The sequence below is a fragment of the Mus musculus genome, chromosome 1, assembly GCF_000001635.26.
Source record: "Mus musculus strain C57BL/6J chromosome 1, GRCm38.p6 C57BL/6J".
NCBI classification, from domain to species: Eukaryota; Metazoa; Chordata; class Mammalia; order Rodentia; family Muridae; genus Mus; species Mus musculus.
In genome coordinates this window covers 72,149,726-72,167,714 of record NC_000067.6, presented here as the reverse complement: position 1 = coordinate 72,167,714, position 17,989 = coordinate 72,149,726, and the positions used below count along the sequence as shown (strand labels likewise).

General features: G+C 45.7%; 1 protein-coding gene across 3 annotated transcripts in view; it reads left to right on the top strand.

The window, feature by feature from the left end:
* Nucleotides 1-8,482, top strand: part of Mreg (melanoregulin) — a 53,082-nt gene extending 44,600 nt beyond the window's left edge. For all 3 annotated transcript variants that reach the window (NM_001357488.1, NM_001005423.2, XM_006496111.2), the window contains 3 exons: nt 3,553-3,643; nt 5,230-5,393; nt 6,696-8,482. In NM_001357488.1, coding sequence (NP_001344417.1) covers nt 3,553-3,643; nt 5,230-5,393; nt 6,696-6,830 — 390 coding nt within the window. In that variant the 3' untranslated portion in view covers nt 6,831-8,482. The remainder of the gene's footprint in view (nt 1-3,552; nt 3,644-5,229; nt 5,394-6,695) is intronic.
* Nucleotides 8,483-17,989: the final 9,507 nt, after the last annotated feature.

Here is a 17,989-nt window from a genome sequence, read left to right as displayed (position 1 = left end):
TGATAGTGGATTAAATGGATGTGCCAAAGCTTGATCCCATCCATCTATGTGCAGGTTATTTACAGTAGGCAAGGCTGGGATCCAAGGTTGTGTCACCAGTCAGCTGGTGAGGGTGAGTAGGTAAGACGTTAGTCCCTAGTGGCCTTTATCCTCTACTGTACAGAGCTTGGCAGCAGTAAGAAGAGACGCAGGTCATCCGAGCACCAGTTGCATCCTGCAATGTTACTGTCTGGGTACAAGACCCAGGTGTGGGATTCTCGACTCTTGGTAGTCACAGCTACAGCTCAGCCTGGGGGTTGACTCTTGGCTCTGAAAATATGACCACTCTCTGGAACTGTTGCGACAGGATACTATGGGTTGACGTTTCTGACTCTTACAGACTTTTATACCCTCCTCCCCTGTCAAGATTGATTGATTGATTTATGTTTTGCCTGCGTGTATGTCTATGTATCACATGCATGCAGTGCCCTCAAAGACCAGAAGAGGGCATCAGGGCCTCCGGAACTGGAGTTAGAGATGTGAGCCGCCATATAAAAGTGCTGAGCACCAAATCCCGGTCTTCTGCAAGAACAGCAAGTACCCCTAACCACTGAGCCATCTTCTCAGCCCGTACTGGCCCTCTCTTACCGACTTTGGTTCTGTCCTGACTGCTCTGGAACTTTTCTTTACAGAGCCTCTTCCCGTACGTAGTCAGCCACGGCCAGGACTTGGGGTACCTGAGACAATAAACAGGAGTTGGGGGGAGGGTGTCACCATGTGGACTGTCCTTGGGTAGCTAGGGTTATTCAAGCACAGCATCCCTTGTCAGGCACGGGATGGAGTCTTAGGAGGGCGGATGAGATCACCATTGGAATCTGGATACACTGGCAGTTGTTAGTGATCTGACATCAGTGCTGGGAACCAAAGAGTGCTCACTGCTCGTGCTCGTGGTACTGTTTTCTAACTATATCTACACTGACGTGGAGTAGGGTGTATGCTGACTTCCATCTGAAGGCCATAGAAACAACCCAGCTTCATAGCAAGCCATTGTGGTGTAGGTAGCATTGCAGATGAGGCACAGGTAGTGAAGTAGGCTGGCAGACAGTCTGGCTCAGCACAGTATGCTGTATTGAGTCTTCACTTGAGTCCTATAAGGTCTTCCTGCTGAAAAGGCCTTGGCTCAAGCTATCCCTTTACAGATTATCCAGTCAGGGGAGCGGGCGTTGTCTAGGTGTGCTTTAATGTGATCCTAAGATGAGGCCAGGATAGTGTATTATTTATTTTTAAATTAAAAAAAATATTTTAGATGTATGGGTGTTTTGACATGTGTCTGTGTATCGTGTGCATGCAGTGCCCCCAGAAACCAGAAGAGGGCATCAGAACTTCTTGGAACTGGAGTATCAGAGGGTTGTGCGCTAACATGTGATGCTGTAATTCAAACCTCAGTTGGGTCCTCTGGAGGAGCAGCTAGTGCTGCCATCTGCTGAGCCGCCTGTCCGTCTGTCCATGATTTCAGATGACTTAGTTAACTGCCTTCCCTTCTAAGACCTTTCTGTCATTGCTTCTAGGCACTGCACACCTGTACACGTGCTGTTGGCTTTTTTTTATTTTTATTATTATTTTTTTAAGGACTAGGGAATCCACAGCGTTTTGCCTTAAAGCGATCAGCAGAAAGCCTTTTCACTACATGTGCTCAGATGTAGTCATGACAGAGCGCACTGTATTTTGGTAGCTTCTCTTTTTCAGAGAGGCATCTTCTGATGCATTGGAACGGCAGCTAAGCTTATTTATTCTTCCCTAGCTAGGCAGGAGCGTCGAGTGGCCATCTGCGAGGCGCGTCTGTTCTGAAAGGAATTTAGCAGGGAGCGAGTGGCGTCGTTGAAACCTCTTCAGTTCCAGGAGTCAAAATATTAAATAGCTCGAGTCTGAAGTCAGACGTTTAAAATGCTGCTCTCTGGAGCCGAGAGTGAAGACAGTTGTGTCTTTTCTAAGAAAGGAAAAGGTGTTCACTATGAAGTGAGCTTCCTTACAGAGAAGTCTCCTGAAAAGCAAATTCCCGTGACACCTGAGGACAGTGGTCCTCAACCTTCTCAGTGCCGTGACCCTTTAATGCAGCTCCTCACGTGTGGCGACCCCACCCATAAAGTCATTCTGTTACTACTTCATAACTGTAATTTGCTATTGTTGAGTCGTAGTGTAAATATCTGATATGCAGGCTATCTGATAAAAGGGTCAGAGAATGCTTAGAGCAGTGAAGACCTAAGATCCAGGTTCTGTGTTAGAGGATCAACATGATGCCCATATTACCCAAAAGCTGATAAAGGGGTTTTCAGAATGGTAACCTTTTAATGACTCCCTGTGTGCCCAAACAGTTTACCACATCAAGAGCGAAGCTAAGATATGGTAGGGGAGACACGGCTAGGAATCAGGATGCTTGGGATTCCTAGATCTCTATATAGCATCCTAATAGCACACCGAGATGTAGATTCTTGCTATTTTTTTTTTAAAGATTGATTTATTTATCTTATGTATATGGGTACACACTGTAGCTGTACAGATGGTTGTGAGCCTGCATGTGGTTGTTGGGAATTGAATTTTAGGACCTCTGCTTACTCTGGTCAACCCTGCTTGCTCAGACCCAAAGATTTATTATAAATAGGTACACTGTAGCTACCTATCTTCAGATGCACCAGAAGAGGGCATCAGATCTCATTACAGGTGGTTGTGAGTCACCATGTGGTTGTTGGGATTTGAACTCAGGACCTTTGGAAGAGCAGTCTTTGAGTGTTCTTACCCATTGAGCCATCTCGACAGCCCCCAAGTCTTGCTTTTTTTTGTTTGTTTGTTTTTTGTTTTTGTTTTTTTGTTTTTCGAGACAGGGTTTCTCTGTATAGTCTTGGCTGTCCTGGAACTCACTCTGTAGACCAGGCTGCCCTCGAACTCAGAAATCAGCCTGCCCTCTGCCTCCTGAGTACTGGGATTAAAGGAGTGCGCCACCACCGCCGGCTTCCTTAGTCACTTTTTGTCTTAGTCATAGAGGTAGGTGTCCCAGTTGAAGTTTGGCTAGTCTAGCTATTCAGGAATGTGTTAATCCCCCTCAATATTTCTGCCTGTGAGCACTGGAATTATAGACCTACCCCTACACCCATCGGGCCTCTGCAGGGTGCTGGGGATTTGAACTATGGGCTTCACGCTTGTGTGCTAAGTACTTTACCTGCTGAGACAACCTTTGTCCTAATGTTTTATACGTTACGTCATGACAGTGGTCACATGGAAACTTTACTATTGCTAACCACATTTTCAGGTAAGGTCACTGCAATGGAGAGAGTTGATAATCAGAAAGCCTAAGTAGCATTTAGATAGGACATCGCCTAGAAGCGGAGAGATTCTCCAGCAACAGCAGCTGATAGCGTTCCTGTCAGCTCTGCCTCACCTATGCCCCCTTTTCCTTTAGGATTATGTTATGGTTAGTGAAGAGAAGAACCACGCGTTCTAGGCAACATGCAGATCAGAGACTCGATAGGGGGTTTAGGCCAGAGGGTGTGAGTAAAGTGAGTTTTTATCTCTTTACAGGAATGGCAAAGACTCAACTATGATATCTACACCCTGCGGCAGATCCGCAGGGAAGTGAGGAACCGATGGAGACGAATCTTAGAGGACTTGGGTGAGTCTGAGAGATTGTGAAGCTGTGCTTTTCCATCTTGGTGTTGCCGGTCTGTCTTAGACCCGCCAGCCACTGAGTACTGACATGTGGGCCTTTATCAGCTCCGAAAGCTTGGCCGTAGCTTAGGCGGCTTCCTAACCAGCTCCTTGACTTAAATCGGCCGTTTATGCTCATGTACGTCTGCCAGGAGCGCGTTGCCTCCTGAGTGCTTTTTCTCCCGACCCTGACTCTTTCCCAGAGTTCCTGACTCCACCCAGAAGTCCTGCCTTTCCCCGCCTGTTTTGCAATAGGCCACTCTGCTCTTTATTAAATCAGTCGGCAGGCGATGGAGAAGATGTTTACAGACGCTGAGACAGCCGATGCCTCATTACACAGTGCACAGGAGATTGTCTCAGCAATCTTTCTATCAATAGATTGTCAGCCACCGACTAATTAATTACTGATTAGGTCCTCAGCTTTTCTGTTATGCTCTCAAGCATAAACCTTGATTTTTCTGTTGTCCCCAGGCCATGTTACTTGGCCATATGACTTCATCTGCCCCCAAGTACAAGACAGCACCAGGTAGTGAAGTCGTGTGGGCGTTACTACTTACTGTTTTTGTCATTATTTATTGATTGAGTTAGACAGAGATCGATTATCCAAGTAGTGATAGCTTTATAAATATGACAGGTGAGAGAAATATTGTAAGAGATATTAAGACACAGTAGAAAATTCTCAAAGAAGCAAAAGGGAGAAAAAGTTGCAAGGGTGGGAAAATACACTTGGCATTATGGCAGACATTTAGTAGCGGCTTTTCTTAATTCTATTAGGATTGACTAAATATGTCCCAAACCATAAAATAAGCTTGGTCTAGCGTACAAAACTAAGCGACCACCTTTAGAGTCTTGGATATTCTGCTTTGGGGAAACATGACCCTCTGGCATTATAGATTCCCAGAGCTGGGTACCTGGGTGGCAGCTCTTGCTGTCTTAGTTGGGATCAGTGGATAAGGCTGAAGCTCCGCCCTCTTAACTCGCTCAGTGCTGCTGCGGATAATAGTTTACTTTTCACAAGTCAGTCTGAGCAGTTTCATTCTTTGAGTCTTTTCTGTCTTTGGGAAAGTTAGCTTTCCACCAGTTGACTAGATTACCTTGAGGATGTAAATGGGGGCTTGGAGATGTGGGGTCCTCCAGCACCTGAGCAGGCTGGGGAGAGGTGTAGGGATTCCAGGACAAGGCAGCTAACAAAGTGCCATGGCAGTCAAGGCCAGACCTCTTTTAACAGAGGGAAAAGGTAACAAGAAAAGCTAATAAAGAAAACAAGGAATAGTTTTAAGTAAAGAGCTCCCCGCTCAGTGTGGGGACCAGCACACAGTAGTGACTTTGACCTTAGTTTTCACTGTGTAGAACCCACACTTGGGTTCCTTTGTTTTATTGTTTGTATTGTATTTTACTTTATTTTATTTTATTTTCAAGATAGGATTTGACTACGGAGTTATGGGATTAAAGGTGTGGGCCACCACAGTAGGCAGGATCCCTTAGCAATCACATCCATAGTATCACAGGACGGGCACTTCCTAGTGATGACTTTACATTCTTCTCATTTAGGCTTTCAAAGGGAAGCCGACTCTCTGTTGTCAGTGACCAAACTCAGCACCATGAGTGATTCTAAAAACACAAGGAAAGCCCGGGAGATGCTGTTAAAGCTGGCTGAAGAGACCTCTATCTTCCCCGCCAGCTGGGAGCTCTCCGAGAGGTACCTCTTGGTTGTGGTAAGTGATTGTCTTCCTCATCTGCCCTGTTGGGCTTTGCTTTCACCTTTTCTGTTATTTCCTGGGACAGCCATCCCAGCCTCACCAACTCCACCACAACAGTAGCGTGTGCTGCTGCGGTAGTGTGCACCTGTGGCCTATGCCACCAGAGCCACCTGAAAAGCTTTAAGGGGAAGGATTTCTGGATCTCACCTAAAGCTGTTGAGGCTCAGGCTGTGGCCAGAGTCCTTTTTTCAGATGAGTCCTGCTGTGTGGTTAGTTTCAACCTTAGGTCAATTGCTCAAAGCATCTGTCCAGCCTGTGATTGACAGGCTCGGTGGAGGGGCTGGCGAGATAGTTTAGTCTGTCCTCCAGCACCCACTTTAAAAGCCTGACGTGCTGGCACTGCTCGAAAACTCAGGGCTGGGACACAGAGAAATAGATGGCTTAGGCTTGCTGGCTGGCCAGCCTGGATGGTCGGGTGCCTCCCGGCTCCCCGGGGGGAGGGGGGGGGAGACTGACCCTGTTTTAGAAAATAGTGAAACAAAGGTTGGGTGGTTCTTGAGGAACAACACCGAAGGTTGACCTCTGGCCTTCGCATGCACACAGGCTCACCTGAACGAACACACACACACACACACAGAGGCTCACCTGACCACACACACACACACACAGACTCACCTGAACACACACACACACACACACACACACACACACACACACACCTGAACACACACACACACCTGAACACACACACACACACACACAGGCTCACCTGAAGACACACACACACACACACACACACACACACACACACACACACACAGGCTCACCTGAACACACACACACCTGAACACACATACACACACACACACACACACACACAAGCTCACCTGAACACACACACACCTGAACACACACACACACACACAGGCTCACCTGAACACACACACACACACACACACACACACACAGGCTCACCTGAACACACACACACCTGAACACACATACACACACACACACACACACACACACACAGGCTCACCTGAACACACACACACCTGAACACACACACACACACACACACACACACACACACACACACACACAGAGGCTCACCTGAACACATTCCCCCCCCCCACCTCCTGCACATACGTATGCTCACATTACAAAATATTGGTGGAAATGTCTTGGATAATGTAAATAAAGGGGTAAGGCAAGTCTCTAAGACTTGAAGTTTGTAATGAGTGTTTTACTTGCCTCCACATCAGGCTTTATCCTGACTTGGCAAGCTTGCTTTTCTCTTTTCTTCTTACACTGCAGGACCGGCTCATTGCTCTCGATGCTGCTGAGGACTTCTTTAAGATTGCTAGCCAAATGTACCCCAAGAAACCTGGGGTCCCATGCCTGGTGGACGGCCAGAGAAAACTGCACTGCCTTCCATTTCCAAGCCCCTGAAGGGAGGCCCAGAAGAGCGGAGTTCTTTTACCACGACACAGGAATTTACCAAAGTTGGACGGCTGCCTACGGTTTCGAGCGAGCCAGGAGAGGGCCTTCTCCAGTCAAACACTATCGTGAATCCTACAAATATAAGGTCTTCTTCCTCAGGACCTTGGCCTAAGGATGCTCTGGTTACATTAAAACACCCGGCTGCCACCATGCATCGAGAAAGGAAGGCTAAAGATTAGTTGGTGGGTGGGTAGTTCTTCCTGGATAGTCAGGTTCCAAGAACCTGTGGCCTCATTGGCTATATAAGCTACAGTTGTTCATTCTGTGCAGGACTGGTGTTTTCTAATCAACACAATGGCATGACTAATAGAGAAGGGTGTAACCGAGCCCTCACCTACATCACCAACTTCAAGGTAGTCATTATTAGGTGTAATACTAGACAAGGAGCCCCAGACTTCATAAAACCCTAGGCCTCGCGTGACCTGTTTGATTCGGAAACACCTGCAGCAGCTGAGATGCTGTTTGGGGCGTCCCTCTGAGCATCAGGGGGTGTTATTTACAAGTATAGGTGAGCCAGACAGTAGAAGTGTGCAGACGTGCAGCTAAGTGTCTTCACCTGTGCCACGAACACCCCGAACCCTCATCTTAACCCCCAGCACTGACGTTACCCAGTTGCCTCGACTTTTTTTTTTTTTTTTAACATGTTGCCCATTTCTGATACAAAAGCCCTTGGCATTTTTATGAAGAATAGCATCTGTAAACTGGAGTGTTTGGCCTCTACTTCCTATCTTGAATCTGTGTCCTGAGGGTTGCAGCTGCCTAGGGACCTTTTGGTGCAGACTTGCAGGTATGCAGGCAGTGGTGTATGCTGACAGAGGTCGCTGCTGGGTCTTCACGCTGAAGGTGATTTTCAGACTGGAGCTCTGCTAGCAGTGCAGCTTGCCCACAGAATGCCAAGCCCCACTTCCAAGATCGTAAGGAGCTTGCCAAGAGGACCGGGGCTCGTTCTGTTGAAAAGCCTTTCAAGATTTGTGGGATTTATCTGTAGACTTCTGAGAACAGTAGAAATATTTTTATTTTTTAATGATTTTGCACTTCTGAATTCAGGTGGAAAATAAATTTGTATTAGTTTGTTCAGGGGATTGTGACTTGAAAAATTTCATATCCTGAGGGTTTTTTTTTTTTTTTTTTGCTTGTATACTCCATGTTTAAAATATTTACTAGGAAATACATGTCCCCTGTTCATTAATATATTGTAGACTAATTTAACAGGTGCATTTCAGGGAAATTCTTCCTAGTTTAATAAGTAAGCTAAAAGTTTTATTTTATTTTTTTAGTATTTAGTGCATATTCTCTACTTCATGCTGTTTAAAATTAGCCTGCAAATATTTTCAGTCACTTCTGTGGGCTATTAGAAGATAAAGAATAAAATAAACAAAAGACATCCTAGAATGTTGTACTGTTTTAATCTCAGAATTTGTTTTGGCTTTTGTTTTCTTTGATGTCAAAATAGATGAAATTGTCTGTGTCTGTGAATTGTAAACCATTCACCATAGTTTTTATTCTTTGGTAACAAACAAGTAAGGATAAAATTATCTCTGCAGTAACGAAAATACGTGCAATTACCCAAGGAATTAAAAGACTTTGCTGTGTGCCTTTAAGTTGAGTGTGTGTTATATTTCTGATAAATGAGAAGAAACTCTGGGTTCCTTCCATCATCCCTTTAAGTTAGAGGGAGAAGAGGCTGAGAGGCAGATGGGTTTAAGGACCTTCTGCCTCCCTAAATCCAGTCAAGGAGCAGACAAATGCTCAAATGAGTAGACACTGCAGTGTGAGAGGCTCGGCCTGACTGAAGTGGGCCCTTCAGGAACCACAGGCTTCTCAGAAGGACCAGGGGCTGCAGATGGGCTGAGGCCACAGGGCTCACCTACTTTAATCAGCATCTCCTTGTGGACCACTTCAGTACTTCCCTGATTCATCTGTGTGCTGGGTGGTTCTCAGTGGCATATGGGAACATATTTCTTATTCTACTGGACATCGTGGGGAAAGAAAATCCCTGTAACTAGCAGGTCAAATACCTGCGTTCATATTTCCTGGATGTTATTGGACAGGACAGTAAAATATTTCTTCGGGAAAACATTTACCACGGTGATGAGGAATGTGTTCGTAGGACACTGGTGTCACGGAGCTCCCTGGTGCCTCTCCGGGCCAGGGAGTTGGGGGGGTTCCATTGATAACAAAGGTACAGAAGGGTAGAGGCCCAGAGGTGGCACTCCATTGCCTGAACAAATTGTGATACAGTTATCACCAGGCATGGCCTGCAGAGAGCTTTGAAGACAGCTAATAGAACGTGATGAGTTCGATGGGGTAATAGGAAGAGCATTGCTTAAGCTATACCATTTCTCAAGGTAGGGTCACGACCATCCTAATAAAAGATTATGACCTCTGCCAGGTTACTAGAGCCTGGCTACTTTTTAAGCCCATAAACTATTGACCAAAAGACAGGGTGGATTCCCCAAGAAAGAGGACTTATGATCCATTCCGGGGGTATCTGACAGTTCCCTATGGTTGGTTGTGTGGAGGAAAGAGCAGGACCTACATACTCTAAGGACAACGAGCTACAAGGTCCAGGTTACCTTGACCCACGGGGATTGGTGTGTAGTTGTCAACTCCTTTTTTGGATAGGAACATCCGAGACATTGTACATGGCTTCTCCCTTGGGACTTATTCACACTGAATTCATAATCTACCTCATTGACATCCCCCCACTTCCAGAATAAATAATTGGGCTGAACATACTTGGGTCTTGGCTTGTGGGTAAAGAACTGTCTTAATGAGAATGACAAATAGTGTCTGAAAATTCTCCACCCACTATAAAATAACTATTCTATCCTAGGGAGATGGCAGACATTACGCAAGTTATGAATGTGTATGTGTATGGGTGTTTTGCCTGCATGTATGTAAGTGTGTTGTAAGCATGCCTGGTACCTGAGGAAGCCAGAGAGGGCACCAAATCCCCAGAAACTGGAATGATAAGACTGTTGTAAGCTGAGATATGGGTTCTGGGAACTGAATTCTGGTCCTCTGTAGAAGTGCTAGTACTCTTAGCACTGAGCCATCTTTCCAGCCCCAGCCGACTGACTAGTCGATGTAAGTCCTTACTGAAGTCCATAGCTTATTCAGACATGTTTTTACCTAACATATTTTTGTTCCAAGCCCCCATCTAGGCCACCACATCACATTTAGTTTGGTTGTCATGAATCAGTAGACTCCTTTGGGTCCTAACAGTTTCCTAGACTCTCCATGCTCTCAGAGTTCCTCATATTCTTGAAAAGTACTGGCCAATAATTGAGAGGAGGGACTGGGGAGCTGGCTCAGAGGTCAAGAATTCTGGCTGCTTTTGCAGAGGACCTGAATTCAATTCTTAGTATCACGTTGGGTGGCTCACAAACGCCTGTGATTCTAGCTCCAATCTGTTGCTTTTTTTCCCTCTGGACTCTGGGTCACCTGTGCTCATACCTGCATAGTTAAATCTTTTAAAGAAAGGATCTAGAGCAGTGGTTCTCAGCCTTCCTAATGCTGGGGTCCTTTAATACAGTTCCTCGTGGTATGGAGACCCCCCAATCATAAAGTTATCTTGTAGTTACTTCATAACTGTAAGTTTGCTCCCGTTATGGATCATGATGTAAACATCTGATACGCAGGATATCTGATATGTGATATCCAAAGGGGCCAAGACCCACAGGCTGAGAAGCACTGGTTCAGAGGACCGTTCTGGAGAACAGCTGTAACAGTGGGGTTGCATGATGCTCTATGAACTCTCCAAGCAAGTTTCCTTATGAGAAGATAGGTACCAGCCTCCTGGGTGAGATTCCCCTAGCTTTGATGAGCCAAAGCAAGTGGATCTGAGGAGTGCACAGGACTGAAACAAAGAATGTACACTACTGCGCTGGCCTTGGCCGTTGTAAGGACATTCGTGTTCCCTTGGCTATTAGCAGAACTGATGTTTGACCCGCCCCCCCTCCCCCCCTCCCCCCCCCAGTTGGGATTGCTATTAGCTGATGGTAGCTGCATTGCCCGAACTGAGTGTGTTGGAATAGCTTGAACACTTGACATAAGCTAGAGACATCTGCGAGGAGGGAGCCTCAATTGAGAAAATGCCTCTATGAGATCCAGCTGTAGGGCGTTTTCTTAATTAGTGATTGATAGAGGAGGATCCAGCTCATTGTGGTTGGTGCCATTCTTGGGATGGTGGTCCTGGGTTCTATAAGAAAGCAAGCTGAGCAAGTCACGAGGAGCAAGCCAGTAAGCAGTACCCCTCCATGGCCTCTGCACCAGCTCCTGCCTCTAGGTTCCTGTCCTCTTTGAGCTCCTGTCCTGACTTTTTTCAATGATGAACAGTTCTATGGAAGTATAATCTGAATAAATGCCCCCCTTCCAACTTTCTTTTTGTGCATGGTGTTTCATTACAGCAACAGAAACCCTAAGACACTTACTCTGCCTTTTAGGGGGCATCCTACATCACTCGGCTACTTAAGTAATGCAGGGGTAGAAAAGGTTATCTAAATTCCAGAGCCTCCCATTCGATTGGCTGAGGCTTTGCTGTGTCTCCCTTCCTGGATCCTGCTTTCCCCATTTCTCTACATAATTATTTGATAATAAACAACTTGCACGTCACTCTCCATTTCAGAATCTCTTCTCCAGGGGATCTGGTTATGACAGTATCTGAGTTACTAACATGGAACCTGTCTTAGTCAGTGTTCTGTTGCTGTAAAAAGGCACTATGACCATGGCAACTCTTATAAAGGAAAGCATTGGCCCGGCAGTGGTGGCGCATACCTTTAATCCCAGCACTTGGGAGGCAGAGGCAGGCGGATTTCTGAGTTCGAGGCCAGCCTGGTTTACAGAGTGGGTTCCAGGACAGCCAGGGCTACACAGAGAAACCCTGTCTCGAAAAAAAAAAAAAATAAACAAAAAAAAACCCAAAACAAAACAAAAAATAAAGGAAAGCATATTAAATGGGGCTTACAGTGTCAGAGGCTTAGTCCATTATTGTCACGGTGGGAAACATGGTTGCATTCAGGCAGACATGTTGCTGGAGAGAAGCTTGAGAGTTCTATATCTGGATCAGTAGGCAACAGGAAGCGAGAAATACTGGGACTGGCTTGAGTATTTGAAACACCAAAGCCCACCCCCAGTGACACACTGCCTTCGAGGCCACACCCATCCCAACAAGGTCACACCTTCTAATCCCTGTCAAATACTGCTACTCCCTAATGACCAAGTATTCAAATCTATGAGCCTATGAGGGCCATTCTTATTCAACCCACGACAATACCCACACCTACACTTACAGATAGCACGTTCACAGTGACTTTACATGTTTTAATGTAAGGTTCCCAGTTTTACTAAAACATCTATTGAAATACATATTTCACTGTGAATCTTTTTGAGTGTCTTTTATTAGGACACTATATTAGGGCTGTCTAGAGGAACAGAACTGATAAAATGAGTATATCTGGATATATAGACATGATATAATATGTGTCAAAAGGATTTATTAGGTTGGCTTACATGATATGTTGTACACACAAATATACATACATATAATGATATATAAAAGGGAATTCATTAGGTTGGTTTACATCATAGGGTCTAGGTAATTTAAGAATGGCTGTCTTTACGTCAGAGAGACTGAGGACCCAGTAGCTGCTTGACCCACAAGGCTTGACCTCAGCAGTCTCAATCTGGCACTGAAGGCTGGGTGGATTTCTGAAGAATAACTGGTCTTCAGTCCAAGTTAGAAGGCTGAAGAGGGCTGGCAAGATGGCTCAGTGGTTAAGGGTGCTGACTGCTCTTCCGAAGGTCATGAGTTCAAATCCCAGCAACCACATAGTGGCTCACAACCATCAGTAAAAAAATCTGATGCCCTCTTCTGGAGTGTCTGAAGACAGCTACAGTGTACTTACATATAATAAATAAATAAATCTTTTAAAAAAAAAGGCTGAAGAAACTGGGTAACTGGGTTATTGTCTTGCTTAGGGCTACTATTGCTGTGGTGAAACACTATGGCAAAAGCAATGTGAGGAGAGAAGGGTTTATTTGGCTTACACTTTTAAAAAATATTTATTTATTATTATAATTAAGTACACTGTTGCTGTCTTCAGACACACCAGAAGAGGGCGTCAGATCTCATTACAGGTGGTTGTGAGCCACCATGTGGTTGTTAGGATTTGAACTCAGGACCTTCAGAAGAACAATCAGTGTTCTTACCCGCTGAACCATCTTGCTAATCCAATGGCTTACACTTTCATATTACTGTTTTATCATCAAAGGAAGTCAGGACAGGAACTCAAACAAGGTAGGAATACGAAGGCAGGGTCTGATGCTGAGGCAATGGAGGAATGCTGCTTATTGGCTTGCTCTTATTCAGTCTGCTTTCTTATAGAACACAAGACCACCAGCCTTGGGATGGCACCAACCACAGTGGGCTGGGTTCTCCCCCATCAATCATTAATTAAGAAAATGCTCTACTGGCTTGCCTACAACATGATTTTTTAAAAAAATATTTATTTACTTTACATCGCACTATCAGCCCTTGCTCTCCTCCCGGCCCCCCTCACATAAGTCCTCCTCCCATTCCACTTTCCCCTTCTGGGTGAAACTGGGTGAAACCACTAGCACCCACCTCATATTATCAAGTTGCTGTGAGACTAAACATATCGTCTTCCATGAGGCCAGACAAGGTGGTCCACTTAGGAGGATGGAATCCACAGGCAGGCAGGCAGGCAGGCAGGCAGACAAGTAGGCAAGCAGACAGGCAACAGCCTCAGGGACAGGCCCTGCTCTAGTTGTTGGGAAGACCTGCATGAAAACCTACATATGTGTAGGGAACCTAGGTCCAGCCTGTGTATGCTCTTTGGTCAGTGATTCCGACTCTGGGAGCCCCCAAAGGTCCAGATTAGTTGACTCTGTTGGTCTTCCTGTGGAGTCCCTGTCCTCTTCTGGTCCCTCAATCCTTCCCCCAGCTCTTCCATAAAACTCCCAGAGCTCCATCTAATGTTTGGATGTGAGTCTCTGCATCTCCTTCCATTGGCTGCTAAGTGGGACCTCTCAGAGGACAGTTACGCTAGGTTCCTGTCTGCAAGCAAGCATAACAGAGGATCATTAGTAGTGTCAGGAATTGGTTCTTGCCTGTGGGATGGGTCTCAATTTGGGGCAGTTTTTGGTTGGCCATTCCCTTAGTCTCTGCTCTATCTTTGTCCCTGCACATCTTGTAGGCACATTTTGGGTCGAAGGTTTTGTGGGTGGGTTGGTGTCCTTATCCCTCCACTTGGAGTCCTACCTGGTTACAGGAAGTGGCCACTTCAGAATCCATATCTTCCACTGCTAAGAGTCTCAGCCAGAGTTGCCCCATAGACCCTCTGGGGCCTCTCCCCATCCCAGGTCTCTGGCACGTCTTAGAGATCCTCCACCTCTGTTGATCTTCCTTTTCTCCCCACTGCTCTTCCTATATATGCTGACCCCTCCTCTCCCCTCCCAGCCCCCTCTTCCACCTAGTTCCCTACTTCCATTGACTTCTGATATCTATTTTGTTTCCTCCTCTGAGAAAGATTCAATCATCCTCCCTGGGGCTCTCCTTATTTGGCTCCATTGGGTCTATTGATTATAGCATGGTTATCCTGTACTTTATGGGTAATATCTACTTATAGGTGAGTGCATACCATGCACCTTTTGGGTCTGTGTTACCTCACTCAGGATATTTTCTAATTTCATCCATTTGCCTCTGAAATTCATGAAGTCCTTGATTTTTGTTTTTGTTTTTGTTTTTCGAGACAGGGTTTCTCTGTGTAGCCCTGGCTGTCCTGGAACTCACTTTGTAGACCAGGCTGGCCTCGAACTCAGAAATCCACCTGTCTCTGCCTCCCAAGTGCTAGGATTACAGGCATGTGCCACCACCGGCCGGCATGAAGTCCTTGTTTTTAATGGCTGAGTATTATTCCATTGTGCAGCTATACCACATTTTCTGTATCCATTCTTCAGGTGAGAGATATCTAGGTTGTTTCCAGTTCCTGACTATTACAAAGCTGATATGAACATAGTTGAGCAAGTGTTCTTGTGGGAGGGTAGAGCATCTTTTGGGTATATGCCCAGCAGTGGTATAAGCTAGTTTTCTGAGAAACCACCAAATAGATTTCCAAAGTGGTTGTACAAGTTTGTATTCCATCAATAGTGGAGGAGTCACCCTCCCCAGCGTGTGCTGTTCTTTGAGTTTGTTTGTTTGTTGTTGTTTTTTTTTAATGTACAAATACACTGTAGCTGTCTTCAGACACACCAGAAGAGGGCACTGGATCCCATTACAGATGGTGTGAGCCACCATGTGGTTACTGGAAATTGAACTCAGGACCTCTGGAAGAGCAGTCAGTGCTCTTAAGAGGGGAGTCATCTCTCCAGCTCTCGTTCTTTGAGCCATTCTGTTTGGTATAAAGTGGAATAAAGTTATGACATTTAACATAGATCAAGAAAGCACAGATCTATAGTTAATTACTTTTTAAAATATTCTTTTGTTCTCAAAGCTAACATTTTTATTTTATGTGTGGGTACATGCCTAACGATATGTATATATACCACATACATGTATGAGCCCAAGAACATCAGAGGACAGTGGATCATGTGGAACTGTAGTTACTGGTGGTTGTGAGCCACCATGTGGGTGTTGGGAACTGGATTCTCTGTAAGAGTAGACAGTACTCAACCACCCATTATCTTTCTAGTTCAGCTTGGCACTTAAAAAACAAAACAAAAAAACAAAAACAGCTGGTGCCGGGCAGTGGTGGTGTGTGCTTTTAATCCCAGCACTTGGGAGGTAGAGGCAGGCAGATGGATCTGAGTTCAAGGCTAACCTGGTCTACAGAGTGAGTTTCAGGACATCCAGGGCTACATAGAGAAACCATGTCTTAATTAACCAAGCCAAATGCAAACCACAAAACTAATCATACAATTGTAGTCCTCAGGGAGCAGTTTACTTTAAAAGTTACAAGGAATGTGTGTATCTGTAACTGAACCTTATCCTGTATCTTGGTGATATCTGGTTAACATTTGAACTAATCTAATCAGGAATCTACTTTCAAAGATCGTTGTTGAATCTTCTTAATTATCCTTAGCAAGATGTTCAGTCCTGAGCGGGACATCTTTATTAACGCTTCCTACTGTGGCTCAGGGAACACAGCAGAAGAGGAAGCAGACAGAATAGAACACAAGAGCCAAAGAATGGGGAGGAGTGCTGGGAAGGTCAGACGTCTGGACTCAATGTGGCTGTTGCTGTGGGCCATCTGCATAGCTCCTGTCACTCTGGCCCAGGTGGGGAGCTACTCTCCAGTCCCACCCTTTGCGGAGGAGCTTGGCAAGTTAGGGGAGGAAGATGCATTCTTTGATGAGAATGTGGTTGCTTCTTATGAGTCAGTTGATGATTCCACCCCCATGCACTTATGGGATAGCATTAATTGGATGTGATGGACTATAAAAAGAAAAATTACAAAACTGGTTGAGGAATGTGTTGAGTATATGTGGGACCTCAGTGGGCCAAAGTTACGGAGGAAGGGACATGGGGACTTCAATTCCAGATACCTCAAACGTGAGGACATCATGACTTGGCTCCCTCCCAGCTCCCCCATCATCAACCATAGTAAGAAATGTGTTACCCTGACAGTTATCAAGCTTCTCTCCTTATTTCACCTTATAGTCCCCCACTCCAGACCCTACAGCCCCTGAGGATGTATATGAAATATCTTCCAACAATCCTACCCTGGCCAATGTTACATGGCCACACAAATCTTGCCGCAGAGACCCTGGCCACTTCTTCGGGGTCATAAATACCCCTTTCTCAATAAATGAACCAGTTGCCCAAAGCTGTTCCCAGGTATGTTCTTTGCCTGTGCACTCGTCTCTGAGATTCTGCACTGCACCCACCCATGTCTGACTGGGTTTCCCTCTGGTCCAGCGCTGTGGGTCACGGGCCTGGTTACCCTGGGGGAGAAGCAGACATGGGCAGCAGGTATGCTGGCTAGTTTTGTGTAATTTGTCAGAGTCATTTGGGAAGAGGGAAGCTCAACTGAGAAAATGCCTCCACCAGATTGGCCTGTGGGGCATTTTCTTGGTTTATGGTTATCATGGGAAGGCCGGGTGCCCTGTGGGTGGTACCATTCTAAGACTAGAGGTCCTGGGTGTTATAACAAAGCAGACCGAGCAACGCAGTAAGCAGTGTTCCACCATGGCCTTTACAGCAGTCAATCCCTGCTCTCACTTTCCTGGATAGTGGACTATAAGCTGTCAAATAAAGCAAATTCCAAGTTGCTTTTGGTCATGGTGTTTTATCATAGCAATAGAAACCCTAAGATGGATGGAAGGGATACAGGGACATTGGAGGAGGGTAGTGAGAGATAGATATAATGATATTTCATTGTATACATATATACATTTTTTTTGGGGGGAGGGCAAAGTCTTTCTGTGTAGCCCTGACTTTCCCAGAACTTGTACTGTAGACCAGGCTGACCCTGAACTCAGATATCTCTCTGCCTCTGCCTCTGCCTCTGCCTCTGCCTCTGCCTCTGCCTCTGCCTCTGCCTCTGCCTCTGCCTCTGCCTCTGCCTCTGCCTCTGCCTCTGCCTCTGCCTCTGCCTCCCAGTGCTGGGATTGAAGGAGGTGTATGCCACTATGCCTGGCTGTTGGGTCCTTCTAGTTGAAGTTTACCATTGTCCAGATAGCTTTCTGAGCTTTGCACAAAATGGGGGACTTTCTTTACCATCAGGGCTTCTTCTTCTCTGACCTTGTATGGGGAGCTCAAAACCCCCATATATCTACCTGGAGAATGTCTCTAGACTTGGTGAGATTACAGCTTCAGCTTCCTTTCTCCCTATTAAAAAACACACCCAGCAAGCACCTGAGATTCCTGGGATGCCTCCGCATGCTAATGAGGCATCTAAGGACCTTAGCCTTCAGCCAATGGCCTTTGCCCACCCTGGATATTCCCACCCCTTTTCCTAAAACTATATAACCCTCGATTCAGCCCGAATAAAGTTGATGTCTCCCCGACGTTAATCCTGGAGTATTATCATTTTTGTTCATACTCAGGGGCCATCTGAAACCTTGTTTATTGACTCTGCTCTCTT